Genomic DNA, 27,660 nt, shown 5'->3' with positions numbered 1-27,660 from the left:
AGGTGTAGATTTGCTCTCCAGGTGTCTGCACCTTCCCTGGCTGGCTTCTTGGAGAGCAGGGAGTTAAGAGAAGCAAATGGCCCCAGGCCGTTGGGTTTCCAAAGCTGGAACAAGGTTTGTCAGGCTGCAGCTGGAGCTGGACCTCCGTTCCTCCTGCACACACCAGCTCTGCCATGCAGCACTGCTCAGAAGAGGATTTCCCTTCTCCCCACATACGGAACATGCCCTGTGCCGCTCTGCGGTTCTTCAGACTCGTAGTCGAGCGCCCTGTATGGTAACACAGCGGTGATAAACATTATAACAACTTGTTTACATCCCCATTTTTTTTGTGGCACGGCTTCCAGCCGGAGCAATGGAACCTGGTTAGACAACTTCACTTTCATTTATGCTCCCAGTTCATTTGGGAAATCGGTGATAATAAAATCTCTCCGTGAACCAAATCAGCAAAACTTTACAAAGTTTTCCACAAAGCATTTCTGTTCTTTGGAGTTTTTGTTAGTCTTCATGGTTCTCAAGATTCTGCCGCTGCTTCCACAGTAGAAGAAGGGTTTCATAACTGTAAATCAAGATGAAGGGCATCAAGTGGCTCAGATGTGGATCTCAAGGAATGTGTTTTTCTCTGACATCTCAAAGATGGAATTACTGGAGAGATCTCCCACACTGGATTTTATTAAAACATTGCAAAGACTGGGGTAGAATCGCTGCACGCGGGTACCTCTCATTTAAAGGAGGCTCTCAAGGCGTCAAATGCTCAGCCCTTAGGGTTGATCACATCTCAGATATGTTTATCTACCTGCTGTGATGATTTCATACTGTAGGTTCAGATTGTATCTCCACTATTTAATTTCAAAGCCTCTCCCCATCAGGCTTTGAAGAAATCTTTTTTTTTTTAAACAACTGATAACTCTGCTTTAGATCGAAACATCTTGAGAAAAGCATATCCTTTGCTAATATTTCACCAAGATCAATTAGCACCAGCTCCAAGGTTCAGCATTTCCCGTCACAGCTGCACATAGGTGTCTTTCAGGAGCTGTTGTCCCTTTCCAGCCACACAAGTGACTTCATTGTGCCGAGATGGGAAAAATCTTCCAACGTGCACGCACGCCACTGGAGTTAATATTGCAGCAATTGCAGGTCCCTTCACGACTGCCTTGGCACATGGCTCCAGTCGTTCCTCGAGTCCGCTTCCTCTGGAAAATTCCACTGACACCGAAGGAAAACTCATGCCGGGGCTGCTGACGCAATGCTTGCTTTCCTGCAAGAAACGAAAAGGCTTTTAAATCATCGGTGGACTTTCCTCTTTCAGAAAATTGAGCTGTAACTGCCGGCCAAAACAGTAGCCCTGGAGCCAGGCTGACGTCACCGGTGACTGTGGGTGATAAGGTTTGCGTTACCTGTGGGAGCCGTGTCCCACAGGGAGGGGGAAGGAAGGAAGTGCTTTCCCTGGCAAAGCTTATTTTCCCCTCTAAGATTAGAAATTCTTCGGTGTCATTTGCATAATACATGAGGAGGAAGATTTGAGCCGCGCAGCTCCGCTTTTCCCCCTCCAAATTCTTGTTGAATTCAGTGACGTGCTTCAAACAGGGTTTATTTGGGAGCCGGAGCGCGTGCGGTTGGGAGCTGGCTGACCTGCGCTGTGGTTTGCATTGCCAGCTGGAGCTGCCTTTGTTCCTCCTCTCATTGCCAAAGCCACGTTCAGCTTCAGTTCTCCGCTTGATTGCTGTAATTAAATTCCAGCCAAATATGCATTAACGTGTTCGTTCTGGAAAATAAAGCATTTAGTTATTTTAAGGTTAAAATGGGCTTCGGAAATAGCTAAGCTCTGCAGACCTTGCTCATGCCCTGGTGACGCAGGATGCTGCTCCTCGGGGCTCTGGAAGGAAATTAAGCTGCTTTTGATCAGTCTGTCTTGTCAGTCTCTTACTCCCTGTGTAAATTATTTTTTTTTTTTTTAAGCCTCGTGGCATAGGTTTACCTAATTAGGGACTCAATTCTCACGTATTTGCAACGTTTCCTACATTGGAATTTGGTGAAAAAGGAGACCAGGACTCACTACTACTTATAAACCTTCAGAATCACAGAATCATTCAGGTTGGAAAAGACCCTTGGGACCATCGAGTCCGTGGACTGCACCAGCCTGGGTCACTGTGCTGGGCTAAGGATGGACTCGTATAAAGTGCCGTGAGCTGATTTCAGTGTTCAGCCACCCCAAAGCAGCCAGGCTGCTGCTCTCCTTCCCTCCTCACTTCACTGTGGGTCAGCTCCCGTGGTTCTTCAAACCCTGCCATGGGCTGGTTGGACTTGCTTGACCCAACAGCAAACTACTTCTATTTTCTTCCTCTTCCTACTGAAAGAAGGAGTTGAGTTGGCCCATGGAGAGCTCCAACAAGCACTAGATCTGACATGAGACAAGAAAAATCACCCCGTTGTAAGTGTGAAGGTGAAGAGAAAGCCTCCCCCTCCTCAGGATCAAATGCTGTATCCGGCGTAGCTCTGGGCTGGGAGCCACAGGCCGGTTGCCTGCTGCCTCTCCTCAGCAGGCTTTCCTCTGTGAGCCTTACGGCTTCCTCCGCTTCCATCCCAGCAACTGGGCGCCATCACTATGCAAGAGTAAATTTGATTGAAACGCCGACTGTTTCACGGGCTGCTAGCCTCTGATAGTCTCTTTGGTGAAACTTGTAGGGGCTGTAATTGAGATGTTAGTCTAAGGCAGACAGTGAGGATTTTGGCAGTTGTTCTGGCTTACTTTCAGTTCTGACTCCTGAATTCCACTGGAGGAGTCAAGCCAAGTGGCATCAGATACCAGTCCCTCATATTAAGTTGAACAAGTTTATTTGGTGATGCTACATGTTGGGCACGCAGGTAGCTCTTGAGGAAAGACTTTGAAAATGTCCTGACACGAGCATCATCTTTCTTTCTTGGCTGTTGTACGGTTACATATTTACTGCTGAGTCAAAAAGCCAAAGCATATCCAGAAATGAGTTTTCTGTTGTGGTTTTCCTGGGGAAAAACCTTTCCTCCAGAAAGTGACTTCATCAAGAGAGAATTGCATCTAACCAGGTAATAGGTGCGAGTAATGAGATTTGCTTTCGTAGTCAGCTTTGCTCCGAGCTCGCGCCCGAGTTGTGGGAACAACTTACGCTGAACTCCATGTGGGGTTGGAGCTGAGGTCCAGCTCCCAGGATGTGCTGCTGTTGGACGTGAATGTGGGCAAGTTGTGTTTTTGAGAGAAAGAATAAATTCTGTAGGGCACTTTTCTGAAAACTGTTGCAGGGGAGAGTTGAGCCTGGGGAGGGGCAAGGTCCTTCATTAGTTGTTGGCTTTCATATTTGTTGCCTTGGACGCTGCAGTGAAAAGCTTCTTTATCCAGGTCTTGAGGTGGAACTGCCTCTGGGCCAGCAAAATATTCCCCCTGCATCTCCCAAAGCATGCAGACTGCAGTTCCTCGGGAAGGGACATCAGAGCGAGGTGTAGCCTAGCGTTATTCATGAGCATCCTCACACGGTGTTGTTCTCCTCCTTTCTGCTGCTCTTCAGTCTGCTGCTCAAAGCAAGCTCTGTAGGCTGTTTCCAACCTTCTTTTTCTTCCTGCTTTGCGCTTAGTTGCTTTGAAGATACTCCAGAGGTCAAGATGCCTTCAAAATAAGTTTGTACTACATCTGCTGGAACGAGAGCTCGATCCCGGCTATGACTATTTAGTGTTAAGAGAGTATAAATAATAAGTCCAGTCTATCTCAACCCCATATTCAGAGTCATGGTCTTCCTCCAGATATAGTTGTGACTAATACAGAAGACTAGACCAACCCACTGCAGATAACATGTGCTGGGTTAAACAGCATATGTCAGAGCAGCGCTGGAAAGGGTGATGATGCTAAATGAAGGTGCTGGTGAATAATGCTGAGCCATAATCATGCTTGGGACTCTCTTACTAGGCAGTCAGCAGTTCTGTGTGCTAATACATAAGCGTCCTCTTCTGAAACTGGAATGAGATTTGTGGGAGAGGTGAACGTGAAAGAAGAGTTTCTCCTCCCATAAAATTCTGTATATACCAAGATAGATGTGGGACATGTGGGATTGTAAAATCGCTGTGGTTCGATCAGCAAAAATAAGGAAAGAGTAGGATGTTGCACTGGACTTTAAAGTCAGCGTATACAAGCTCTGGAGTTGGGGAGGAGGTGAGAGGCTGTAGGAGTATTGACTGTGTTTTAATACTGCCAGGCAAGGAGGAGAGATGAGACTGGTTAGTGACTAGTGAAGCCTTCAAAGGGTAGAACAAGCTGCTAACAAAGAGCTTTAATTATCCTCTTGTCTGTTGAAAAAGTGTTGTGGCAAGAAACACAGTCTGTAGAATTATTAGAAAACTTGGAGGTTGCTTTTTTATCTCAAAAGGTAGAGGAAGTTGCATGGGGAGTGGTTGCTTCAGTTGTGTGACTAATGGGGTGGTACTGGCTGAACCCAGTGATGGAAGGTGCTTTTCCTCCCCCAAATTCTCAGAACGAGAAGGTTTATTATTTTGAGAAAAGGAATAAAGGCATCATTGTACTGGTAATTTGAGTGCAACAAACTTCATAAACCTTTAAGCAAGCACAAACTTTGCCTACAATCCGAAGGGAGAAGGTTATGAGCCAGTAATTGAACCGTCATGTGCAGGTTAGAGTAAAGGTGAGGAAAAATCCCAAGTTAAATCACCCATAGATAAGAGAAGCAATAAAGTCTAGGCCTGAAGAAACTCAGCCTGGAGTACTTAAGGAACTATCTGGTGCAGATGCTGGAAAGTTAGCCCTAAATTATTTTCAGAGGGTTGTAGAGGAGAAGAGAAGCCCAGAGAACCAAAGAAAAAGGGGAAACGCAAGTAGAGCCCTTAAAAGGGAAGGGAGGAGATGGAGGGTATCTAGCCTGACTCCTCACATCTTCGTGGTTATCAACAACAGGAGAGCAAATGTTTGATGGTGTTTATAAGCACCTAGAGAATAATACGGTGATAAAACAGCTGTTATGAACTGCTTTATGCTCAGCTGATGAGGTAACCATCCCCTTTGTAAGGGTAAAAGCAGAACAGTGTGTCTTGGCGGTGGTAAGGCTTGTGACACAGTCCCACGTGATGTTCTGATAAGGGCGCTGTAGGACAGTAATTCAGGCTGAATCTCCTGGTGCCTGCTGGTTGTTTCCACCAGTTTGCTGTATCGAGGCGGCGTTTCAGAGGCACGCTCAAAGTCCGTCCTTACTCTAGCTCTGTTTAGTGTTTTCATTGCACTGGGGTCTCTGCCGACCAGGTTGGGGTTGCTCCAGCTCTAGCTACTTGGCACAGGCATAGGAAGAACCCAGCTTCTCCTTCCCTTCCCTCTTGCATGTGCTTGTTTCCGATCCTTGGAGGGCAGAAGCCGAAGCTGATTCGACTAGCAGGTCACCGCTTGGTCAGTGGGACAAAGTAATTCACCAAACTTGCAGGTACTGCTGTTTTGATGGGCTTGCAGTCACTGATTTACAAAGTTATAGCTGTTCTAACACTTTATCACCCCACAATGATGCTGAATATCCTACAGTGGAGGTTAAGAGCTAGTACTGGTATGAAAGGTGAACTTCTAAGATTTCTTCCTGGCCTTTGCTATTTAAAAAAGTCCCAGCTACTCAACTCCTCTGTTTTCCAGCCGCCAGCCTGAGCCACCAAAGAAGGAGAAGGAGGCAACCACAATTACCACCACTCAGTCGAAGAGAGCAGATGAATGGAAGGACCCCTGGCGCCGATCCAAGTCCCCCAAAAAGAAGCTCGGTGTCTCTGTCTCTCCCAGCCGTGCGCGCAGGCGCCGAAAAACCTCCGCTTCTTCAGCGTCTGCTTCTGGTTCCTCGAGGTGAGTGAAGGCAAAGAGCCTGGTTAGTGTGTCAGGGAATGGGACGTGGCTCTTGTCAGCGAAAGATGTTGAGGTGTTTGGGAAAGCAGTTTGAGGCTTGTGGCTCAGTAACAGCTATAGCCACTGGCATATATAGGTAGAGAGATGGAAGCCAAAGGGGGCACGTAACTGGGTGCTGTGATGTGATCTGTTGAAGACTAAGAAAAGACAGGTCCTTGGAAAAGTCCCTCTTCAGGGAAATTAGACTTGGAAGCAGTCCAGATGATTAATAGCTCACCTAGATGAAAACTGACCTTAATAGGAGCAGAAAGAGCTGGGAGCTGTAAAAATTGGAGTCTTTTCACTTCAGGTGTGCTGGGGGGATGAGGTGAGCCCACTCCAGGAAGAGCATGCTGATGCTACTGGGGAAAAAACGGGAGTTGTGGAGGCTTGACAGAGCCTTATAGAGCTGCGGTGGAGCTCAAACCAACGGGTGCAAGATAAAAACCACATTTCTGAAGGAAGCACCCTGAATCCAGGAGAGTTGAGGCATAAGCTGGATCCATTTACTTTAAGTGCTTGAACTTTTGAAGCTCCTAAAAAGAGGGGGGAGAAGTATCAGAGAGGAATGAGGAACATGCTGAATTGAAGATATGGATCTAAAAACCAAAGTCCTCCTGAAGTAGATAGCTTTTCTTGCTGGGATCACTGCACCTGAGATTTTTCTGTTTTCTCATACCTGTGTGACCCAACCTCACAGGGGATTGTCTGGTGAAAAGGCGTAAAATTGTGTGGAAGGAGTTCTCAAAATGGGCTGGAAAGTCATTAGCTGAAGGAGGGGAGGCCTATTCAAGGGCGCAAAGGGGGTTGCAACAACGGGATCCTCTCTAAAGGAAAAGCAGGGGCTGAGGAGAGGCTGTAGTCCTGGCAGACCACCAAGGAGAAGGCAGGTGATTTTTGGAGTAGTGTTTGAGAATTTGGGAAGAGTGTAAGGGAAAGAAGGGCTTCTTGAGAGGTGCTGAATTTTAATACTTTTCTTTCAGGTCCTCTTCTCGTTCATCCACCTATTCTGGTTCAGGTTCCTCGCGATCTCGTTCCAGATCATCTTCTTACAGCTCTTACTCTAGTCGCTCTTCAAGACACAGCTCTTTCTCAGGCAGCAGGTCCAGGTAATGGCTCCTTGGATTTGAAAGTAATGGTGTACTGTTTTCCAAACACTTGCTGACAGCTATTTTTGCTGCTACTTAAAAGCAAATAGCCACTTCAAATCACTTTCCTGAGTGAAGAAAAAGTGACAGGCTGCAAGGCAACCTGCTGGTTTGGTTGTTGAATGAAGCAGATACGTCAGCCACCCTCTCCTCTCCCCAGTACCCCCCCAGCAAGAACCACACTGTTGTGGCTGGGCTGTTTCCCAGGCCTGTGGTAGCTGAGCGGTCACAGCAGCCTGGCTGAGATTAACGTTTCCATCATTTGTATTTTATGATTGGAAGAAGTTGCTGGCATCCCTTTTCTGTTGTGCTGGAATCTCTATTTAAAGAGGCAAATCCCAACTGCTTTAATAAAGAAATGTGTCTTGTGATAGTCCTGACACTTCAAAGTAGCAATTCGGTGTCCCATGCTGATTAAACAGAGGCATGTTTGTTCCTCTACCACTTCCTTGCCCCTGCGGACAGTTTCCCAAGTCTGGAATATGCATAGTAGGAGAACTGGCTCCTTAGACAGGCACCTCTTCAGAGCTGAAATCACACAGATGCCCAGGGTGGCTCACGCAGTTGATGGGAGCACACGGTGTCGCTGCTGGGGAGGTGGTTTCTCCTGGGAAGGGCTCAGGTGGGAGTTATCTCGACGCCAGCACACGCATGTTTCTGGGGAGCGGGCTGACCTTCCCCATCCACCCATTTCAGGCTCTGTTCCTTGCAGGACAATGCCAGGCACAGATGACACATTTCAATGAGCATGTCTCTCTCTGGAGGGAGGAGGGTGAGGAACACCCGAGTGCCTAACTGTTCTTCACAAAGCCAGACACCTCGGTGACTGACTCGCTGAAGTACGAGGCTGCAACAAGGGCACTTCCAGTCTTGGCAGCGGGGTGAATCACTCGAATGCCGGCATCTGGTGTGCTGTGTCAGTGACTTGCCTCTTTGGTCAGTCCTGATCTTGGGAAACAGCTCGTGCCTTTTGATCTGTTGGCTTTGATAGACTCCGCTTGATTTTTCTCTCCTTGTGTTCCAGAAATTACAGATGTATTTTTTTGTGTTGCTCTCCCAAGATTTTTTTTGCTGCTGTTTAAAGGATAAACTGCAGTAGGAGTTACACGAACGTAAAGCAGGTTGACATAAATCATGCTGAACTTGCGAGTCAAAATCCCACTTACCTTCCTGTAGATATACTCTCCCTCAGGAGAGAATACAGAGTGTGGAGAAAGCCTCAGGTGTTGGTGTGAAATAACTGAGAGTGCCTCTCTCGCAGCCGACCCTACTTTTTTCTTTTCTGTGTCTCCAACTGGTTTGGTCACAGAAGTTGGTTTTGTTGAGCAGAGTCCAAATATAAAACTAGGATAAGCTCAGACCTACGGGGACTAGTTCCTGGGCTGCAGTCAGTAGCTGGAGGAGGGAGTGGTGGCTAAATGCACTGAAAGCCAGGAAAGCCTTCTGCTGTCCCAGAGACTGAGCTGAGCAACGTGACCTTCCTTTCTAGATCACGGTCCTTCTCGTCTTCACCCTCTCCTTCTCCAACACCGTCTCCGCACAAGCCGCTTGCGAAGGCTAAAGGGGAGTTATTACCACCTGCTGGTAAAGGGTAAGGCTCCATCTCTGTTCTGATAATGCAGGAAAGTCTCCAAACAGTAGCCTGGTCCCTGAGTCAGACCCTTCTGACCTGGTTGACAGTTTTAAGGAAGAAATGGAAGATGCAAAATACAGCCCACGTAGAATAATGCTTAGCTTTGCATATTTAATTAAATGATGGCACTTCCATTTATTAAATCTAAGTTAAACTATACAGGTATCCTTAAGTATTATACAGAATCATTTAGATTGAAAAAGACCCTTAAGATCTTAAGTCCAACCTAACACTACCAGGTCCACCACTAAACCACATCCCTAAAGTGTCACGTCGAGGCCCCTGTCATGTATAAATGAATGTTTTAAACACACGCATGATTTACTATTTAAACATTCTGTGTTTGCAGAGATCTTTACAAAGGAGCTATAAGAAAGTTTAATTCATTCCTCTACTGTAGCTTTTGTTAATTCAGAGCCTTAGAGTAAAGAAATGCTTCAGCCTTGTCTACTGTTAATATCGGAGACAAATCGAAACAGCACTGTAGCTGTGAAACTATTTTTGGCAGATTATGCCAAAGCTCCTTCTTTTAAATACTTGAAGTTGCTATTTCACAAACTCCTGTAATACATAGTAAATTATGGATACGTTGGAGGGTGACACAACACTGTAGTGATGTCACCTCTTTTAAGGTGACGTGCAAATAAATTACACCATGGGAATCCCCCTGAATTCTCCAGAATATGGGATAATCCCCTTTGCCACACTTCTTGAACCTTATTGACCTGCTTTTTTTTTTCTTTTTCCCTTCTCAACTCATAGGGTTCAGCTCTTTAAGGACATGCTCTCTGCCTGCAGCGATGTCTTTACACGCTTGTAGTGCACATGGCAGTGCTGGTTTGGTAACACATGACACCAGCCTCCACTAGTGTGGGGATTGTTTTCACTGCGTAACATTGCACACACTTAATCCTGTGCTCTGCAGGGGATGAATGCAGATATTCTTAAATACAAGAGGAGGAATTAACAGTCTCTATTTTTGCATGCAGACAGCTGCCTCCTCCCCAGGTAATAGTAGGCATGACATCAGTGCTGGGGATGTTGAGCACTAACCAGCTATTAGAGCAGAGGTTGGAGTGAGCAGCGCTGAGGAGCCACAGCGGGTGCTAGATAAAGTCACAAAAATGTTGTGTGGTATTACCTGTCAAGTGTTCTGCACAAGGGACATTGGCACACACGGGATTTTTTTGCACCCTGCTGATCCTTGTGAGGGAAAAGAGCGTTTTTGTGTAAACCGTGTGCATCTCGTTCTACAGCCTGGCAGATTTTAAGTAGGTGCATGCATTTTGCATTAAAATGCACAGAATCAAATGGGTAAGAAACACACGCTACTTCATTAGTTAATTTACAAATCGAATGTGTCCAAAATAAGCTGTTGTCTATTAACTTTGCCCAGGGCAGGGGGGGAGTCCCCATCCCTGGAGGGGTTAAAGAGTCGGGTTGACCCAGCGCTGAGGGATCGGGTGGAGTTGGGAACGGTCAGGGTGAGGTTCATGGTTGGACTAGAGGATCCTCAAAGGCTTTTCCAACTTTGATTCTATGATTCTAACTTGTCTCTGAAAAGGTGACTTGATTTAGAATACAGGAAACAGATCCCTTCAGGGGAATCCATATTGTTTGGGAGTGTTTTGGTGAAATAGCCAAGTCTCTGTAGCTACAGTATCTGTGTAATATTTAGTCAACAACAAACATTAGTGCATTTCATTGCTTTTGAGAATGTCTCTCTGTGGTCTGTACCTATGGACTTTGATCACCCACCTGAAAATTTTAATTTTTGTAGTGAAAAATCTGTGAAGAAACTAGCTGCCCTTCCAGTCCCTCAGCCACTCACTAAAATTACAGCAGCTGCACCAGAGCCAGCCAAACCAGGGGATAATCGAGAGGCAAGAAGGAAGGAACGTCAGACAAGGACTCCACCCAGGAGGTAAGAAGGCTGTGGGGGTGGAGTGAGGCTTGATCTCCTGGAAGATAGAGCAAATCCTGGGTTTCTCTTGGGAGTACCAACTTCCAAGGACTCTCTGGTATTAAAGGAGAAATCTGTTTCCTGGGGCAGGAAGGAAATAGGAAGTGAGAAGGATTTGGGGGTGAATGCTGGTGACTTGCCACAGCAAGTGGCTCCTGCCTCCAAAGGCTGGTCGGGGGCTGAAGTAGGTGGAATATGTGAAACATGTCAAAATGCAGGGTCTGCAGTGCAAAAGCAGGCATGTTTGTGAGCTGCTGGTTACAGAGGCCACACAGCCAGGAAGCAGAGGTGTGTTTGGTCCAGAGAGCAGATCTGACGTGTTGGAGGATCAAGGTTTGTGGTGATGGGTTTGGACCCTGTTTACTCTTAACCACGTGCCAGTACACAGGGAGTATTTCTGTGTGGTGCCAGGAGCTGGTCAGCATCCAGCAGTACTGCTGGAGGAGAGGAGGAAAAACTCTGCTACTTTCCCTGTCCCCAGTACACAACTTGCTGGCTCCCCTGCTCCACTTTCTCTTCCTGGCTTCATCTTGTGTGACTAGTCTGAATGTTTCAAGTGTTTTCTGTCTGTCCTCTAATTGGTTTTGTTGTCTTTTTCTCCTCCCTTTGCATTTGAAATGAGAGAGGCTTCTGATAGTTTTCAAACAAGGAGCATTTGTCTGTATTTAAATATGTTTATTAGGCTTAATCTATTGTACTGTGTTTAAAAAATGTTACAGGATAAATGGAGGTGGCATTGCCTGTTCTTGGAGGGACACGGAGTCAGCTAAGCACAGCTGAAATTCATCACACATCCTTCTTATGTTAGAAGTTTTGAAACAGCGGTATGGTACTACGTGCCTAGTCTAGGGAAGCAGTAGTTTGGTGCCCAAGAAATGTATTTACTGGAAAAGTCTGTTTTATGAGCAGACAAGGAGACTGAGAATGTTTTATGCCTGCAGTAAGGCATTATATGGTTTTCTTGGATCCCTGAATGATACTTTTTGTCCGTGTGTTTTGAAGATGGCTGTAAGTCTGTTTTCCATTCAGGTTTTCAGAACCATCCCCAGTCGATTCTTAATTTTGCATGGGATTACTTCTCCCGTTTCTTCCCAGTAGCTGAAGAAAAGGCCTGGGCTGAGCAGTTACGTCTCCATAGGTGAAAACTGATCGTGGCAGTTTCTTTTCCTAGAAGCTCTGTCAGTTCTAGTTTCCGTTTCACTTACTTTAACTAGTTAATAATAATCTTGGCTGTCTTTAGTCACCTTCTCTTATTCTTATTCCAGTCTAGGGTTTTTTCATGCTTATACCCACACAAACCCCACTGCCCTGCACTCTCCCTGCTGTGCAAATGACAAACAGCTCTATTTATGTTAGTACTGGTGCATTAGTCACAAAAAAATGTGTGTGATTATTTGTGTAGCCTGAAATACAAGGTAGTCCCACTGTGTTACGCAGTTAGCAATTTTTCTTTGTAGGAAGCATTTGCTCCTGGTGTCAGTACAGGATTAAGGCACTTTAGCTCATTCTTTGGCTCTCGTTAGCGTTATTCAGTCTTGCATAAAACATCTACTGTTCAGAAAACAGATGCTTCCTCAGGACTGGGAAGGCAAGGTTGAGAAGAACATCCGAAACCATCCCATTTGCAAAACACCAATCTTGTATACAATACAGGACAACAGCGTCACACTCCAACTGTCCCTAAACAGTTTTTTCTAACCCCGTTTGACGGCGAGGTGAGGATGTCGTTTGCTGTCTTGCAGGCGGACTATCAGCGGCAGCATCAGTGGCAGTGCCAGCAGCTACAGTGGTTCCAGTTCCCGATCTAGGTCCTTGTCTCGGTCTCTCTCCAGATCTCATTCCAGATCCTCGTCAGCCTCAGTCTCCCACTCCCCGTCGGGGTCCAGGAAATCCAGGTACAGCCTCGACCCTTCGTAACCTTTGTTTGAAGTAGGAGGAGGTTATAACTACTCTTAACTGTTGTGGTTTCTTGCAGCAAAAGCCCTCTCTAGCTTCGAGTATCAGAAGCTGTAGGTAACTAGGACGTGGAACAGGCTTGTTTCTGTGTGGTGTTACGAATCCCGAGTCCTGGATCATGCCAGTAGTACAACGTTGGTAGCGTTCTTGTGGCTTTTTCAAGGAAATAATCTGTCACATGTACCAAACTGCCCATATTTACCTAAATTATGACCAAAACATCTCCTTATGGCCAGCCTGATCCCACATCCTAATTTATTTACAAGTTAACAGTTTCAGGCTACGGAGCTTTGCTCTTCTAAACCTCTACTAGCTCTGGTTACTGAATGTCCTTAGGGAAGATGCTTGGCCTGTCGGGAGAGGTAGGTCAGAAATTACCTACAGGCCCAGCTAATGATATTTTTCCTTTGCTGGCGAAGTTGCATGGCCAGTTCCCTTTGTGTTTAGCCCCAAGTGAATAGTTCTATGGCTGTCAGTCTGTGGGATTTGTAAATGGCCAACTCCAGTAAAGAGCTGTGAAATAAACCTCTTTCAAGTCCTCCGTTCGGGTTTTTTGCATCTGTTCTCACACAGGAATCCCTGAAACCTCACAGGCAGCCTTGAAGCACGACGCTTCCCTGTGATGCAGATTTAGAAGGTAGACCTGATGGTCTAAAACCAGTGGATTAAGTAGGACTTGGCTCTGACCAGTGGTAATTCACATATCTGAACTCTGTGAAACTCCGAGGTTCAACATCCGCATTATTTTACGGAAATACAAACTTGTTTACTACGTGCTTGTCGCATTCATCAGATCAGGCAGGGGTGATGCAAGAGGTTCAGAGAGCGCTGGGGCACGCTGGCTCGGTGCTGCCCTGCCGCAGGGGGCTTGAGAGGAGAAGATGGGACAAACTTCATGTGGGGGATTGCTTATGTGGCCCTGGGGCTGCGCTTTGTGCTTTCACAGGTGTGTGGGAAAGGGGGAGACGTAGGAAATACACAGTGTGTGCCCAAACCAGATTTGCTGTCACAACCTCGTAGCCAGGAGCTTTCCTGGAGAAGGAGCTTCTGGCTCATCCAGTCATCGTTGCAACAGTCCACGCGACCTCTCAAAACTTGTCTCTGTCAGGGTGCCAGCAGGTAGAGGCTTTGCAGCTTGTTCCAGGGCTCGTCTGTGCTGAAGCTGCTGCAGCCCGTTCAGCCTTATGCGAGCCAGCTTCTAGTGAGAGAGCTTGGAGCTTGCTGGCAGGGCAGTTGCTGGAGCTCAGAAGTCACAGGGGCCTGCAGAACCTGCTGCAGAGGCTGCCAGATAGTCCCGTAGCTCGTGCTCGCGTGGTCCCGCGTGTTGGTGGCTGCGATGCTGCCGTGGTGGTGTGGCCCTCAAGGGAGGTCTGCTGCATAGCCTTGTGTTTTCGTCTGATACCTTTCTAAGTAGAAAGTCCTCCTTAAATGACTGTAATGGTTGTCTGACGTTTTTAATGTTGTGAATCCATTAGGAGATAGCCATCTGAAGGCGCTATTAGAAGATAGGCATCTTATAGGCATCTTCCCTGTCATTATCAGTCGTGACAGTATGTGCATCCTCAAAACAGGCAGCTGGGCTCTCCCGTACCCTGGGGAGCTGGGCAGGAGCTGTGGGCTGTAGGATTCCAGGGCTTTTAAAGCCTCCATGAATAAATGTGTTGAACAACAAAAACATTGCCGGGGAACCCATGACCTGAGCCATAACACTGACCTGTACGTGATCATGCATGCCCTGCTTTCACTTTTTGTTTACCTGGGGAAACCGTGACCTGTTTACGTGTCGCCTTAATCCTGTTTATAAACAAACAGTACTTTCTAGGCTTGCATCTACCCTGTTTGGGATTTTTCACGTTGTCTGTGTCCAGGGAGACACAGCCTTTGTCTCTTCCCGGTTATTGCCTGCCTTAGCAGCTTCCTGACATCCCAGCCGCTCGGGGGAGTTGAAACTAAGGTGTCTGTCTCATCGCTGCCTGGTTCTTGTTGCCTTCGTGACTGTAACGGGCTGTTGGCTCTTTCCAGGTCCCTGAGCGTGAGCAGCGTTTCTTCTGTCTCTAGTGCCTCCTCTAGCAGCAGCTCCGTACGCAGCGCCGACTCCGAAGACATGTACGCGGACTTGGCCAGTCCTGTTTCCTCAGCCAGCTCCCGATCCCCAACCCCAGCGCAGCAGAAGAAAGGTAGAGGTACCTGGTTTGATATTTTCTTCTCCAGGGGGTCCTGGGAAGAGAAGAGGGGAGCAGAGATCTGCGTTACAGCTTCCTTGGTGATACTGTGGGCTCCAGGAAAGCTGCTGAGCGGAGGCTGACACTTGTGGCTGGCGTAGACTAGGGGAGCCCAGAGGAGGGGGGCTCAGTAACCTGAGGAGGGGGAGACCGTGGAGGAGGGAGGCTGTGGAGCAAATACACGTTTGCATCCTTCCATCCATACGTGTCTGGCTGTAAAGATGCCTTTGCCTGCCTGGGAGCTCTGTCTGATGCCCCCCCTCTTACCTTGTTCTCTTTCACCTTTGTGGGGTGATGCTCAATCTTCTGGGCAGCTCCAGTATCATGCTGCTCCTCCTCTGTTCTTTTTAGTCAGTAGAGTTGGGTGGCAAGAGTCTTTTGTTCATTGTCTCTTATTTTAAGCGTCCTCTCTGTGGAAATGCTGTTTCCTGAATCTTTTAACCCTGGGACCATGTGCTATGCTGACTGGTGTGGGCTTTTTCAGTCCCTGGAACAGTGTCTTCTCACCCTGCTCTCCAAAGGGAGGGCAGGTGAAAGGAATCGGTCTCAGGTCGCTACATCTGCCCTCTTTGTTTTTAACAGGAAAGTCAAAAAAAGAAGATAGCGCTAAAGAGGAGAAGCGGAAACGGGATGTGCCTGCTCAGCTCCTGAAATCAGCCAAACCCGCCCAGGGGAGCAAATCGCAGCAGCTCCTGCAGACCCAGCAGCCCTCAGCCCCCCAGTCTCAGCAAGGGGGCTTCAGTGCTCACAAAGAGATCAAACTGACGCTCTTGAATAAGGTGAGAGGTGGGGTGGGAGCGATTTCCCTCCGCCGGGAGGGTCCGATGAGCGGATGGGATGGATCCTGGGGCTCAGGGCTGGCGGAAGGGACGCTCCGGGCTCCGCACTGTCGGGATGAGCTCAGCCGGGTAGATCTGCAGCTGGGATTGAAGGGTGGCAGACAGAACCAGTCTGGCAGCACACACCCTGTGGTGGCTTGAGTTTGGGACTGTGTTGGCGGCTCCCCTGGGGCACATTCCTGCTGCAGCTTCAAGGGCTTTTCCCCGCTTTCTTGAAGGCTGCAGCGCGTGCACCGAGGGGAAGATGTGCGCGGCGCAGTCCCACACGCGCTGAGGCCTCGCCTGCTGAAAGCATCTTCCCTGCACGCTTCTGAGCGAGCTCCCCTCCCACTGCCCGCTCTGGAGCGAGCTGCTGACGAGTCATTGACTGAGTCAGGAGGTAAAAGTGGCCATTACCTCGCCCCTCTGGGGTACCAGCCATGCTTTCCTTGGGGAGCCTGGCTCTTTCCCCTTTAGCCTGAGCCCGATGCCCCACTTCGCTGCCTTCAGCCATGATTGCAATCCAGATCACGTGGGAGACTTCGGCCTCGTGGGGTTTTGGGCTGGAGCAGGGTGTTGGCCCCAGTCACATGGGTAGGTTCCTGTTTTTTGAAGCGTTAATGTTTTTTTTTCCTGACAGTCCAAATTCCCCGGTGCAGTCTGAGGCCGCAGTTTTCTCTTACTTCCCTGTGCTATGACGTGAGGCGCCTTTATCGAGGCCGTGAAGCATGCTCTGCGGGGAGGGGCGTGCAATTACACAGAACTACTGGCTGGCACGGTCGAGTCCTGGAAGAAGGCACGGCTCCACATGCCTCCTTGACATGTGCTATCCTCGATGCTGCCAAAAAAACCTCTACAAAACGCTGCTATTTTCCTCTTTCTGACAAATCTGAAAATAGCGCAGCGCCAGGGCCAGAGGTTTGCTTACGGTCGGGGGGGAATTAGATGGTGCTGGTGATGGTTGGTACTGGTACACACAAAGAGTTTAACAGGAGACACGCTTGCAGGAGCCGCCAGCAGCACATCACAGGCACCAGTCACAGGAAATATCTCTGCCTGCTTCTCTCCCCAGAGGGAAGTGGCTGCTCAGCTCCGTTGTCTGTTTTAATTCCATTTCAGGCAGCTGACAAAGGAAGCAGGAAGAGATACGAGCCAGCAGACAAAGACAGGCCAAGCTCTCCTCCAGCCAAACGGGCGAACCTGTCACCTGACAGAGGTGAGACATCAGCTGTCCCAGGGACTCCTGGCCTGGCTGTGTTCCTGCTCTGCCGCTCGAGGCGGTGCTCCAGTGACAAATATCCCGTGAAAGTCTCTGCTGCAAGAGTCCACTCGCTGGGGAGGTGAATTGCAGGCGTGTGTCCTTGCAAAACCTCGGAGTGTGTGCGATTTGCCACCAGATAACGCGGGCGGATCAGCCGTCCTGCTGCAAAAACACGGCGGAGGTGAGACGCTCCGGTGTGTGAAGTAAGCGAGGTGAGGTCAGCCCTGGGCAGGCCAAACTCGGCCTGGCCTAGCTGTCTTGTGGTGCATGTTGCGAGGGCCTCGGCTCCACTATGTCTGTGCAACTCCGCTGCAAGAAAAAAAAACACATTGCTTTGAAGACACGGGTGCTCACCGCCACCGTGGGTACGCATCCATCCCACAGCAGCCTCCGGTTCTCTAGTAACGTCGTTGGATGTGGCTCTGGAAGTCGTAGGGTTTTTCCTAACTGTATCCTGGGGTCTTCTCTGCCTCGTATTTCAGCGCATCGCAATGGATCTTAGTCCTCCCCATAGCAAGGCTTGTGGCAGTGCTTAGAAAGGGAGCACAGGCTGCCAGGGCTGCGGGATGGATGCAATAATTGGCTTAGATCACCTGTCCTGCGAAATGAGGCGATTTCCCCACTTGTGTGTGACACAATCTGCCCTGTATGTTTAGAAAGACATGGGCTTTCCAAGTGTTCTGCTGCGTCTGAATCCTCAGCAGCAGTATTAATTAGCACCTCGGAAAACCAAGCTAGCGAGCTGCGTGGAGAGGGACCTAAATGCCACACTCCAGCCTCCACTGTCACCCCTGAAAAACAAAGCGGGGGGAGTCGTCAGCCAGAGGTGCCTGGTTTTGACGTACAAGCCAGCACTGACACGTGATGTTGTTTTCCCTGTTGTCTCGGCTGTAGGTGTATCTTGTTGACTCTGGGTGCCAGCCAGAAAAAATTTCTGTGCTAATAGCCTGGTTGCATTCGACTCCTGCAAAGGCAGCTTGGAAGGGACTGGGTGAGGTAGAAGTTCACTGGGATCTAGTTCACAACTACTGCTGAGCTGCAGACAAACGAATGGGCCGACCTAGCAAACTGTGCTGATTTGATAGATACACAGATGTGGATGTAATTATACACTTTATTTGTTGTCTGTATGTTCTAAAGCATTTTTAAGCAGTAGAAAATGGGACACAAGTCCTGAAGGCAACTCGGCCTCCTCTCCCAGTGGCAAGCGTACCCTTGGCCAAGTGGGGACTGAGCAGGAGCACCCTCCAGCGCGCAGCCTGCGCTCTGGTGTCGCAGCACAAAGCTGGCCGGTGTTTGCGCCCCGAGTCTCACTTCCCTCTTCTGTAACCTCGCTGCCATCAGATCTGCAGCTTTAGCTGCCTCTCTGTGCGCTGGGATGGCAACGGTGTTAGGAAACCCGCTGGATAATGCTGATGCAGGACCCCAGCGGGCTTCCTGCCACTGGTGAGCCCTCACAGCAGTGCTGTTTGGGCAGAGCGCGATGGTTTAGTCTGTGGAGAATAAACACAGGGGTGATGCTGCCCATGGATTGGCCCCAGCTGGTTCCGAAAGCAGCAGAGCTGCACTCGCCCAGCGCTCTTTAAGCCAAAACACCCTGTTACTGTGCCAGCATGGAGCCGGCTCCGGTGCCGCTGCGCCCATTGCGCAGAAACTGGATGGTCTGCCGGGCACTGACTCGGTCTGCGAGAGCCGGCCCTGCCCCACGGGTTTGCAAGCAAAGCTCGGCCTAAAAGTGCAGTGGATGAGCCTTGTTCCAGCAGCTGGAGGGTGAGGAGAGGGCTGGTGCGGCTCCTGCAGGTGATGTTTTATACAGCTGACCGTGGGACACAGCCCTGACGAGCTTTTCTGCTCCCTGTGAAGACGGGGTGTGCAACACTACGTTTCTTTTTCTGGCTGCTGCTGGACTTGGCTATTTTTTGGCGTGATCTGGCTGGTCTCCAGAGAGCATCCATATAGCAGGCAAGGTAGCGACCCGTACCTTGGCAATGAGCGAGAAGGTCTCACCTTTTATTGTCCCAATAGGCTCTCGCGACAGGAAGGCAACCGGGAGACTCTCTTCACCCAAGCAAGAGCGACAGAGGGGCCAGAACCCGAAACCTTCTCCTGCACAGACGGACAGGTCAGTGCCCGCTTGTTTTTGTGGGTTTCTTCTGGGCCAGGCTGTGCTTCTCACTTCTCCAGTGGCTTGGTCCCTCCTCTCTGGGCAGCTCTGAGGCTTTCTGGCTGTAGTTTCCAGTTGCCATGGAGGTACAGGGAGAGGAAGGATGCGAAGCTCCCTGGGCAGGAGCCAGGGGTGCTCAGGGCTTCACATGGAAGCCACCAGCTAAGCTATTCCAGCTCAGAAAGAAGAAGGAGCCTGGGGGTTTTATTGAGGTCAGTCCCAGCAAGAGGATCCAACTGGGTTAGGTGCAAGCTGAGTTGTGCCAGTGCCTCTGCCTCTCGTAGTGCTAATGAAAAAGAAGGTACAAGCCCTTCACCCCGCTGCTGAGCACCTCGTGGCACCTGGCTCGGGTGCCCGATTCCCTTTTTTTACACACTGGTGCACCCTCAGCCACTCGCTTGGCTGCTGCGAGACGTTCAAGCGTGGCCCCTGCCTGAGTCTGAACGGTGATTTAGACCTGGCTTTGTGCCTTTCTGTCCCCTCTGGTGATGGGTGACCAGCTCAACGTCCGATTTCTTGGCAGCCTGCACCCGCTGTTGTGCTGGGAACGTCCCATTGCAGAACTGGATGTGTGGCTGCAGGGGCCTTGGGCTGTGCTCTGCCCAGAGCCCTTTGGCTAAAGGCTTGTGGAGCACTTCCTGCGGCACACCTAAAGCTTCCTTGGGCCTCCTTGCCTGTAGCCAGCCAGTGCTGCTTTGCATTTCTCTGGTGTCATCTCCCCGAGGATCTCTGAGCAAACAGACGCAGCCCTGTCCCGCACCCCTGCATTCCCTGGCCGGCAGCACTCGTGTCATCCCCTCTTCCCAGCCTGGGGCACGAGCCAGCCTTAATTTCTGTGTGTCAGAGGCTTCCCAAACCAAAACCTAGCCCCAGCTGCCACAGCCCTGTCCTTCAGGCCCTGAGGTCCTGTTTTCTAGCAGTGAAGAGGAGGCTCAACCTTTCAAGACTGGTGGTTCTTGGTTCTTGTCCCTCTTCTCCCTGCTGCTCTTTGGGGTGTCAGCGTCGTGCGGTGGGTGCGATGTGCCCTGTGTGGGCCCGGGGGTGGTTAAGGACACGCTGGGTTCCTCTAGGGCAGCCGCACGGTAGGTCTGTGTCCTGTTTTCAACTGCTGGGGGTGTTGGGGTCATGTTTGCACAGCCCCACTTCAGTGTAGTAGAAAAAGATGCATTAACTGAGGGTACGGTGACATCAGGCAGCAGTGGTGCCACAGGCTTTCCCGAATGCTCCGAGGCCTTAGAAAGAGCCGCCAAGGTGTGTTACAGAGCTGGCAGCACTGCAAAACCCCGGCAGGCTGCTGAGGCCACTCCGCTTCCCGGTCCCACCATCCTTGTCCCACCATCCCGGTCCCACCATCGTTGTCCCACCGTAAGGTGAAGCGGTGGCTCCCGTTCTCCCAATGCCTCAGGGGGAGTGTTCCCCCAACTCTGCTTTGCTTCCTCAGCGATGCAGCATCAGCGCAGAGCTGAGTGTGGGGGGCAGCTCCCCGCAGCCCCCAGATGCCCTCCACGCCACCCAGCACCATCGCTGTCGGGATTTGAGACCATGGGGACGCTCCAGAGCCACCCTGTGCCACTCTCCCCTTTTTCCTCGTGTTTCTGTGAGCTCCCTTGCATCCTGCCCGTGCTCAGAACTCTCCACCACGTTTTTCGGTTGCGAGCGCCCCCTCACCCCTCTCTCCTCTCTCTTTTCTCTGCCAGGAAACGCCAGCTCTCACCTCAGTCCAAGAGCTCCAGCAAAGTCACGAGCGTTCCGGGCAAAGCGTCCGAGCCAGGCCCCACGGGTGCCAAGGCGGGCAAGTCCAGCACCCTGTCGCGCCGGGAGGAGCTCCTGAAGCAGCTCAAGGCAGTGGAAGATGCCATCGCTCGCAAACGGGCCAAAATCCCGGGGAAAGTATAGTGGGCCGTGCGCGGAGCGCCGCTCTGCCCCTTAGTGACTGTTCATGTTTTTATAAATAGTGTAAAAGCGGCCACTTTGGGATTTTGCAGTTCTGTCTTATTTTGGCTGCGATTCTTTTTAAAAAAAAAAAAAAAAAAAAAACCACACCAAAAAAAAAAAATAATACTGAAGTTTTGTCAGCTGAGACGCCTGCCACGCCTCGCTCCCAGCTCCCCAAGGGCAGAGCGGGGCCAGCCCCTGGCTCTGCCAGCGCCGGTTCCATGTAAATTATGCACAGAGGACTCCAGCCCCCTCGGCTGCTCCCCCTTCTCCTCTCTTTCTCTCTGCCCTCTCCTCTTTGCTAGCCTTGAGTTGTATTCTCCTAGTTAGCCCTGCTGTGTGTTGAGTGTCTTCAGCAATGCAGTTCTATATACTGTGTAACGAGAGAGCCGAAAACTGCTGTGAACTGCTGGCAACATCACCTTCTCCCCCTGCCCTCCTCCCCTCTCCAGGAACAAAAATATATATATATTCTTGACTAAAGTCTGATTGGGAAAATGACCTGTCTTTTATTTTAAGCATCGGCTTGTTTTAGTTGATTTAAAAGGAGCCCTGAAGGTGTTGTGGGGATGTCTGTCTAACAAGGAGGGTCCTTTTCCCTTTTCTTTTTCCTTTTTTTTTTTTTTTTTTTTTGGAGGGATGTCCCTGAAATAAAGTATTTTGATAACCACTTTTTCCTTTCTCTACTCTTCTCTGCATCCCCTCTCCTCCCTCTCCCTTGCCTTGGGGGGCCTGTCCACCCCCCCATCTTTTGGGTGTGTAGTTTATTTTTCCTTCTCTCCAGTGCTGCTGTGAGCTCCAGGAGGTGCCACATCTCTTGGGGGAGCACTGCACCCCCTTCCTCGGGTGCCCCTGACCCACCCCCACCAAACCCTCCAGCCCCCACTGTGCTCTTCGCACCCAGTATTAAACCAGTATCCTACTGGTATTAAGTGGTAGTGGGGGGCTCTGCAGCCTGAGCCGGAGGTGGTTTTACCCAGCCCAACCACAGGGGGCCTCTGGGCTCCTCTGGACTTTTGGGGGAATGTGGGGGGGGTCCCTGTTCCCCACTTATCTGCTGTGGTGGGGGGCTCTGTGTGCCTTGTCCCTGCCTGCTTGGGGTTGGGGGGGTGGCACCCCATAAAGTCACTGCCAAAATGGGTGCAAATCCTGTCTTTCTGGTAAAAGACCAAAGCGTGGCTGTGCCCTATCCTGCAGCCGTGTGAATGCTCCCCCCAGTACTGTGCTTCCTGCTATACTGGGACCACTGGGCTGCTGTGGGGACCCCCAGTCCTTTCCCTGCACACACATTGAGCCCCCGGTGCAGCGCAGCATGTATGGTGCTGGCTGGGTGCTGCGATCCCCGTGAGCCCGAGCCTGGCTCTGGAGCTGTGTGCAAGAAGAAAATAAACACAGAAAGGAAAAAAGTAAATGTATAGGCAAGAAGAAGAAAATAAACATCATACAGACAAGAAGAAAAAAAATACAAGAAGAAAATAAAGATATAGACAAGAAAATAGAAAAGAAACAGAAAAGAAGAAATAAACATAGAAAAGAAAATATACAGAAAAGAAGAAAATAAACATAGAAAAGAAGAAAATAAACAGAAAAGAAAAACATAGAAAACATACAGAAAAGAAGAAAATAAACATAGAAAGAAGAAAATAAACAGAAAAAAAGAAAAAAAACATAGAAAATAGAAAAGAAGAAAAATATAAAAAAGAAAATAGAAAATAAACATATAGAAAAGAAGAAAATAAACAGAAAAGAAGGAAACAGAAAATAATAGAAAAGAAAATAAACATAGAAAAGAAAAAAAATTAAAATATATAGAAAAGAAAATAAACAGAAAACAGAAAAGAAAAACAAAAAAGAAAACATAGGAAAGAAGAAAACAAGAAAAATATAGAAAAGAAAATAAAAATACAGAAAAGAAAAATATCGAAAGAAGAAAAAAATACAGAAAAGAAGAAGAAAATCGAAATACAGAAAAGAGGAAGAAAAAACTAAAAAAATAAAACCCTTTTGGTCATCCCTGAACCAGCTCCCCTGGCCCCACCACATCCTCCCCCTCCCCTCAGCCCCCTCCTCCTGCTCTGGAGCCTCCCCACTGCCGGGATGGACCAGGGTGGCCTCAACCCTTCAGCCCTTTTCCAGGGTTGCCCAATTCGGGATTTCTGCTCCGGCAGCCCCGGGAATGTGACGGTGATATCACCGCCGGGGCTTACGCAATGAAAATGGGGCTGGGGTTTGGGGGTCCCCATGGGGCATCGCAGGGTTGGGGGGCTGGTGGATGGGTACCCAGGGCATCCCGTGCCCGCGTTCGCGGGCACGGGATGCCCTGGGTACCCATCCACCAGCCCCCCAACCCTCCCTGACCTGTCCCACCCCGTCCCCCAAAGCTCAGTGCCCATCAGGGCAACTAAACTGGTAGCCACCCCCTTTCCCTCCAAATCTCTACCATTTTTTTAGGGGTGTCAGGAGCTTAATTTCCGGGCTGGAACGGGGAGAAGGAAGTATGACGGCCCGCGGGGAGGAGGAAGGCAGCCGGAGTTTCCAGGTGTGTGTACATCACCTGCCCGAGCCCTATATAAAGGCGGCGACGACAGCGGTGCTGCCACTCGGCCGCACGCAGCCTCGGGGGTAGCAGATCATAAGGGGATACCCCCCCCCCAAAAAAAAAAAAAAAAAAAACCAACTCCCAGCTCCCCAACTTTGACCACCCTCCTCTTCCTCGTCGTGCTCCAGCACCCTCGACGCCCACCCGATGGTAACACAGGGCCTGGGGGCAGGGGGGGGATGTTGGCATGAGGCAGCTGGGATGGGGGGAGCGTGTCTGTGCACGGAGAGGGGGTGTTGAGTAGCGTGTGTGTGCGTGTGCACACGTGGGGCTGTGTTTGCACACGCATGTGTAAGAGCTCCCCGGCTGGCGGGTGCTGCTGCGTGTAGACACACGTGTGTGCTGGGTTCATGGGACACACGTGTGCTCCGGGGCGTATGTGAATGTGTGTGTGCTGCTGGTTTTACACAGGGGTGTAGACGGGTGTGCTAAGGAGTAGGGGGGGAGTATAGTGCTCTATACGTGCACCTGCGCACGGCTCTTTGCACATGTGCTGGTGCTGCGTGTGAGCGCTTTGGGGGGGTCTGTGTGCACATGGAAAGATGGTTCAGTGCTGGAAATATATATATATATTTGCATAAATGGTAATATATATGTGTGTGTTTGCATATATGATAATATATATGTGTGTGTTTGCATAGTGCCTGTGTCCCTATGGATCTCTGCATACGTGCTGTTACCTCTGGGGGGGGGGGTGTAGATGCGCACAGGCTGACACCCCTGTGTGTGTGTGTGTGTGTATATACCTGTGTATCTGTGTGTACACACGTGGCAGGGTAGTGTGAGGCACCTATGTGTATATATGTGCTTGTATACACGCACTTGCACAGCTACATATGTCCATATGTCCATGCACTGGTCATAACGTGTGTTACACACATGTGCTGGCATCTTTACGCGTGCCGGTGCTGATACCGTGTGTTTGGGCACAGCTACGTGTGTGCTGACACTCTGTGTGTGTGTGCATATAGATGTATATACATGTGTGTACATATAGATGTATGTACATGTGTGTGCGTACATATAGATGTATATACGTGTGTGTGTACATATAGATGTATGTACGTGTGTACAATATAGATGTATGTACATGTGTGTACATATAGAAGTATGTACGTGTGTGTACATATAGATGTATATACGTGTGTGTACATATAGATGTATGTACGTGTGTACAATATAGATGTATGTACATGTGTGTACATATAGAAGTATGTACGTGTGTGTACATATAGATGTATATACATGTGTGTATATATAGATGTATATACATGTGTGTACATATAGATGTATGTACGTGTGTGTGCGTACATATAGATGTATATACGTGTGTGTGTACATATAGATGTATATACGTGTGTGTGCGTACATATAGATGTACATACATGTGTGTACATATAGATGTACATACGTGTGTGTGTGCACTCAGGTATTCACTGTGTATGTGCAGCTCTGTGTGTGTCCATAGCGGTATGCTGTGTTTGTGTGTGCGTATAGGTGGACATACGGGTGTGTGCGTATCTCTGTGTGCGTCCATATAGCAATGCTCCGTGTTTATGGGTGTGTATAGGTGTGTGTATGTGTAGATCTGTGTGTGCTGGCACTCTGTACCTATAAATACGCTCTGTGCGTGTGTGTATAGATGTATATATGTGTGTGTATAGCTCTGTGTGTGTACATGTAGGTATGCTCTGTGTGGGTGCATATAGATGTATATACGTGTGTGTGTATGTACAGCTCTGTGTGTGCTGGTACTCTGTGTGTGTGCACAAAGGTATGTATAGCTCTGTGTGCATATAGATGTATATATGTGTGTGTGTGTGTGTACACACATAAATATGCTCTGTGTGTGTGTGTAGAGATGTACATACGTGTGTGTGTGTATGTACAGCTCGGTGTACATACAGGTGTGCTCTGTGTGTGGGTGTATATGTGTGTGTGTGTAGAACTCTGTGCTGGCGCTCTGTGTGTACATACCGGTAGGCTCGGGGGGGGTATATAGACATGTATGTACAGCTGTGCGTGTGCCGGTGCTGAGTGTGAGGTGTGTGCACACACACAGGTGTGCTCCGTGTGTGTGCAGAGCTGTACATACGTGTGTGTATGGATGTAGAGCCCTGGGCACGATCACCCCTGAGGGACCCCTGAGGCTGGGGGGGGGGCAGTGAGCTCGCCCCTAAGGGAACCCTGCGGCGGGGGGGCTGGGTCCCCGCTCTGGGCAGTGTCCCCAAGTGGGGGGGACAGGGGGTGGGTGCTGGGTGCCAAGTGGGGTGCAGGGGTGTGTGTGTCCCCCCCTCTGACCCAGGCTCTCGCACAGGGCTGGCTGGGTGCCCTGGCGCTGCTGGGCGCCCTGACGCTGTGCCGCGGCCTCCGCCGCCCCCCCGGCATCGCCCCGCACCATCCCCACGGCCACTGCTACAGCGCGGACGAACTGCGGGACGGCGAAGCCCCCGCGCACCTCCTGGGCCGCACCCTGCGCTGGGACCACTACGTACCAGTACAACTGGTGCCGCAACTGGAACGTCTGCAGGAGACCACCGGCCACCGCCGCCACCGCCGCCACCGCCACCGCGCCTGCCCCGCGCTGCAGCTCCGCGCCGGCCTCCGCAGCGAGCCCAACGAGCGCTCCATCTCCCCGTGGCGCTACCGGTGAGCGCCCCCCACCCAAATCTTACCCCACCCCCCTCCCAACCCCCCCATATTGGCCGCCGCACCGTGCCTCAGTGTCCCCGCGCATCCTTCACCGGGGCGTCCCCGTTCCTGCCCAGACGGGTTGAGCCCAGCGTGGGGTGACTTTGGGGGGGGGGGGGCACAGGGGAAGGGGCTCGCTGACTTGTCCCCCCCCCCCCGTCCGCAGCATCGATGAGGATGAGAACCGCTACCCCCGCAAACTGGCCTTCGCCGAGTGTCTCTGCAGCGGCTGCGTGGACGTCAAGACGGGCCGGGAGACGACGTCGCTCAACTCGGTCGCCATCCACCAAACCATGATGGTCCTGCGGCGCAAGCCCTGCCCGCACCCCACCGGCCCCGGCCTCGTCACCTTCGAGGTGGACTACATCAGGGTGCCCGTGGGCTGCACCTGCGTCCTGCCCCGCACTGGGCGCTGAGACACCCCCCCGACGCCCCCACACACACCCCCCCACGCCCCGGACACCCCGCTCCCGTGGAGCCCCGTAGCGTGACCATGTCACTGCATCCATCCCCCCCACCCGTGCTTGTTTTAGAGCACCCACCCGGCGCCCCCCCACCCCCCCGGGTGTCCCTCCCCACACTCCAACCCCTCACCTTCTTATTTATGAGTTATTTATAAGCCTTGTCGCTGGGGGACTTTTTTTAACCCATATTTATTGCTGAACCCCCCCCAACCCCCCCGGCCAAGGCTGTGACTCCGGGTCCAGCATCACCCCACGGTGCCCGAGGCCCCACGGGTGCTCCCTGGGGGGGGGGGGGTCGCTGGTTATTTATTCCCCCCCCCCGCACAGCTATTTATTGTCCCCTCTCTAATGTTATTTAACGCTGGCACCATGCAGCCTGCAAATAAAGGCTCACACCCCACACACACCCCCACACCCCCCAGCATGGTCCTTGATCTTTTCCCAGCCGGGGGGGGGGGGGAAGGTTGGCGCTGGGAGGTGGCGGGGGGGGGGGGGGAGATGGAGATGGGGTACGTCTGTGGGGTGTCCCGTGGGGCGACGCTCGGCTGTGGGACACCCAGGAGGAACTGGGAGGTGATGGGGAGGGTGGGAGGGAAGGGGGGTACCCCACACTCCCAGCCCTGGAGGGGGCTGGGGGGGGGGTGGGGGGGAGGGGGAAAGCACCCGCAGCACCCCACCACCCGCCCCTTTCCCACAGCTCTGCCCCAGGCACCCACGGGCCCAGCACCACCTGCTGGGGCCACTCCATGCAGCACACCAGCACCCATGGGTGCCCGCGGGGGGGGGGGGGCTGCACCCCTCACCAGACCACGGGTGTAAAGGCGGGGGGGGCTCAGAGCAGCTGCTGGTGCTCAACAGGGCCAAGGGTTTGTCACCACCGAGCAGCGCCTGGTCCCACAAGGGAAATGTCCCCACCACC

The 27,660-nt window shown here is 50.7% G+C and overlaps 2 protein-coding genes across 9 annotated transcripts in view; both read left to right on the top strand.

Annotated features, from left to right (window-relative positions):
- Window positions 1–21,476, top strand: part of ZC3H18 (zinc finger CCCH-type containing 18) — a 49,329-nt gene extending 27,853 nt beyond the window's left edge. For 4 of the 7 annotated variants that reach the window (XM_074839692.1, XM_074839690.1, XM_074839689.1 and 1 more), the window contains 10 exons: window positions 5,648–5,848; window positions 6,871–6,996; window positions 8,525–8,626; window positions 10,449–10,592; window positions 12,374–12,526; window positions 14,610–14,770; window positions 15,392–15,588; window positions 16,747–16,843; window positions 18,914–19,010; window positions 20,750–21,476. In XM_074839692.1, coding sequence (XP_074695793.1) covers window positions 5,648–5,848; window positions 6,871–6,996; window positions 8,525–8,626; window positions 10,449–10,592; window positions 12,374–12,526; window positions 14,610–14,770; window positions 15,392–15,588; window positions 16,747–16,843; window positions 18,914–19,010; window positions 20,750–20,948 — 1,477 coding nt within the window. In that variant the 3' untranslated portion in view covers window positions 20,949–21,476. Of the gene's footprint in view, window positions 1–5,647; window positions 5,849–6,870; window positions 6,997–8,524; window positions 8,627–10,448; window positions 10,593–12,373; window positions 12,527–14,609; window positions 14,771–15,391; window positions 15,589–16,746; window positions 16,844–18,913; window positions 19,011–20,749 lie in introns of those variants that run through there. The other 3 variants (XM_074839691.1, XM_074839688.1, XM_074839693.1) reach the window with 3 other exon arrangements.
- A 1,845-nt stretch (window positions 21,477–23,321) lies between these two features.
- IL17C (interleukin 17C) lies at window positions 23,322–27,153 on the top strand. Of its 2 annotated transcripts, none has more exons than XM_074839460.1 (3): window positions 23,322–23,526; window positions 25,904–26,235; window positions 26,444–27,153. In XM_074839460.1, the coding sequence occupies exons 1-3, from the start codon at window positions 23,485–23,487 to the stop codon at window positions 26,691–26,693; spliced, it is 624 nt and encodes a 207-aa protein (XP_074695561.1). In that variant the 5' UTR covers window positions 23,322–23,484; the 3' UTR covers window positions 26,694–27,153. The 2 variants fall into 2 exon arrangements, with proteins under 2 accessions (XP_074695561.1, XP_074695562.1); XM_074839461.1 differs by having other exon boundaries at window positions 23,325–23,736.
- The last annotated feature ends 507 nt before the right edge of the window (window positions 27,154–27,660 follow it).

Source organism: Strix aluco, chromosome 14, assembly GCF_031877795.1.
Source record: "Strix aluco isolate bStrAlu1 chromosome 14, bStrAlu1.hap1, whole genome shotgun sequence".
NCBI classification, from domain to species: Eukaryota; Metazoa; Chordata; class Aves; order Strigiformes; family Strigidae; genus Strix; species Strix aluco.
Note: the sequence above shows the minus strand (reverse complement) of the source record. Positions and strands in the feature narration are given on the sequence as shown.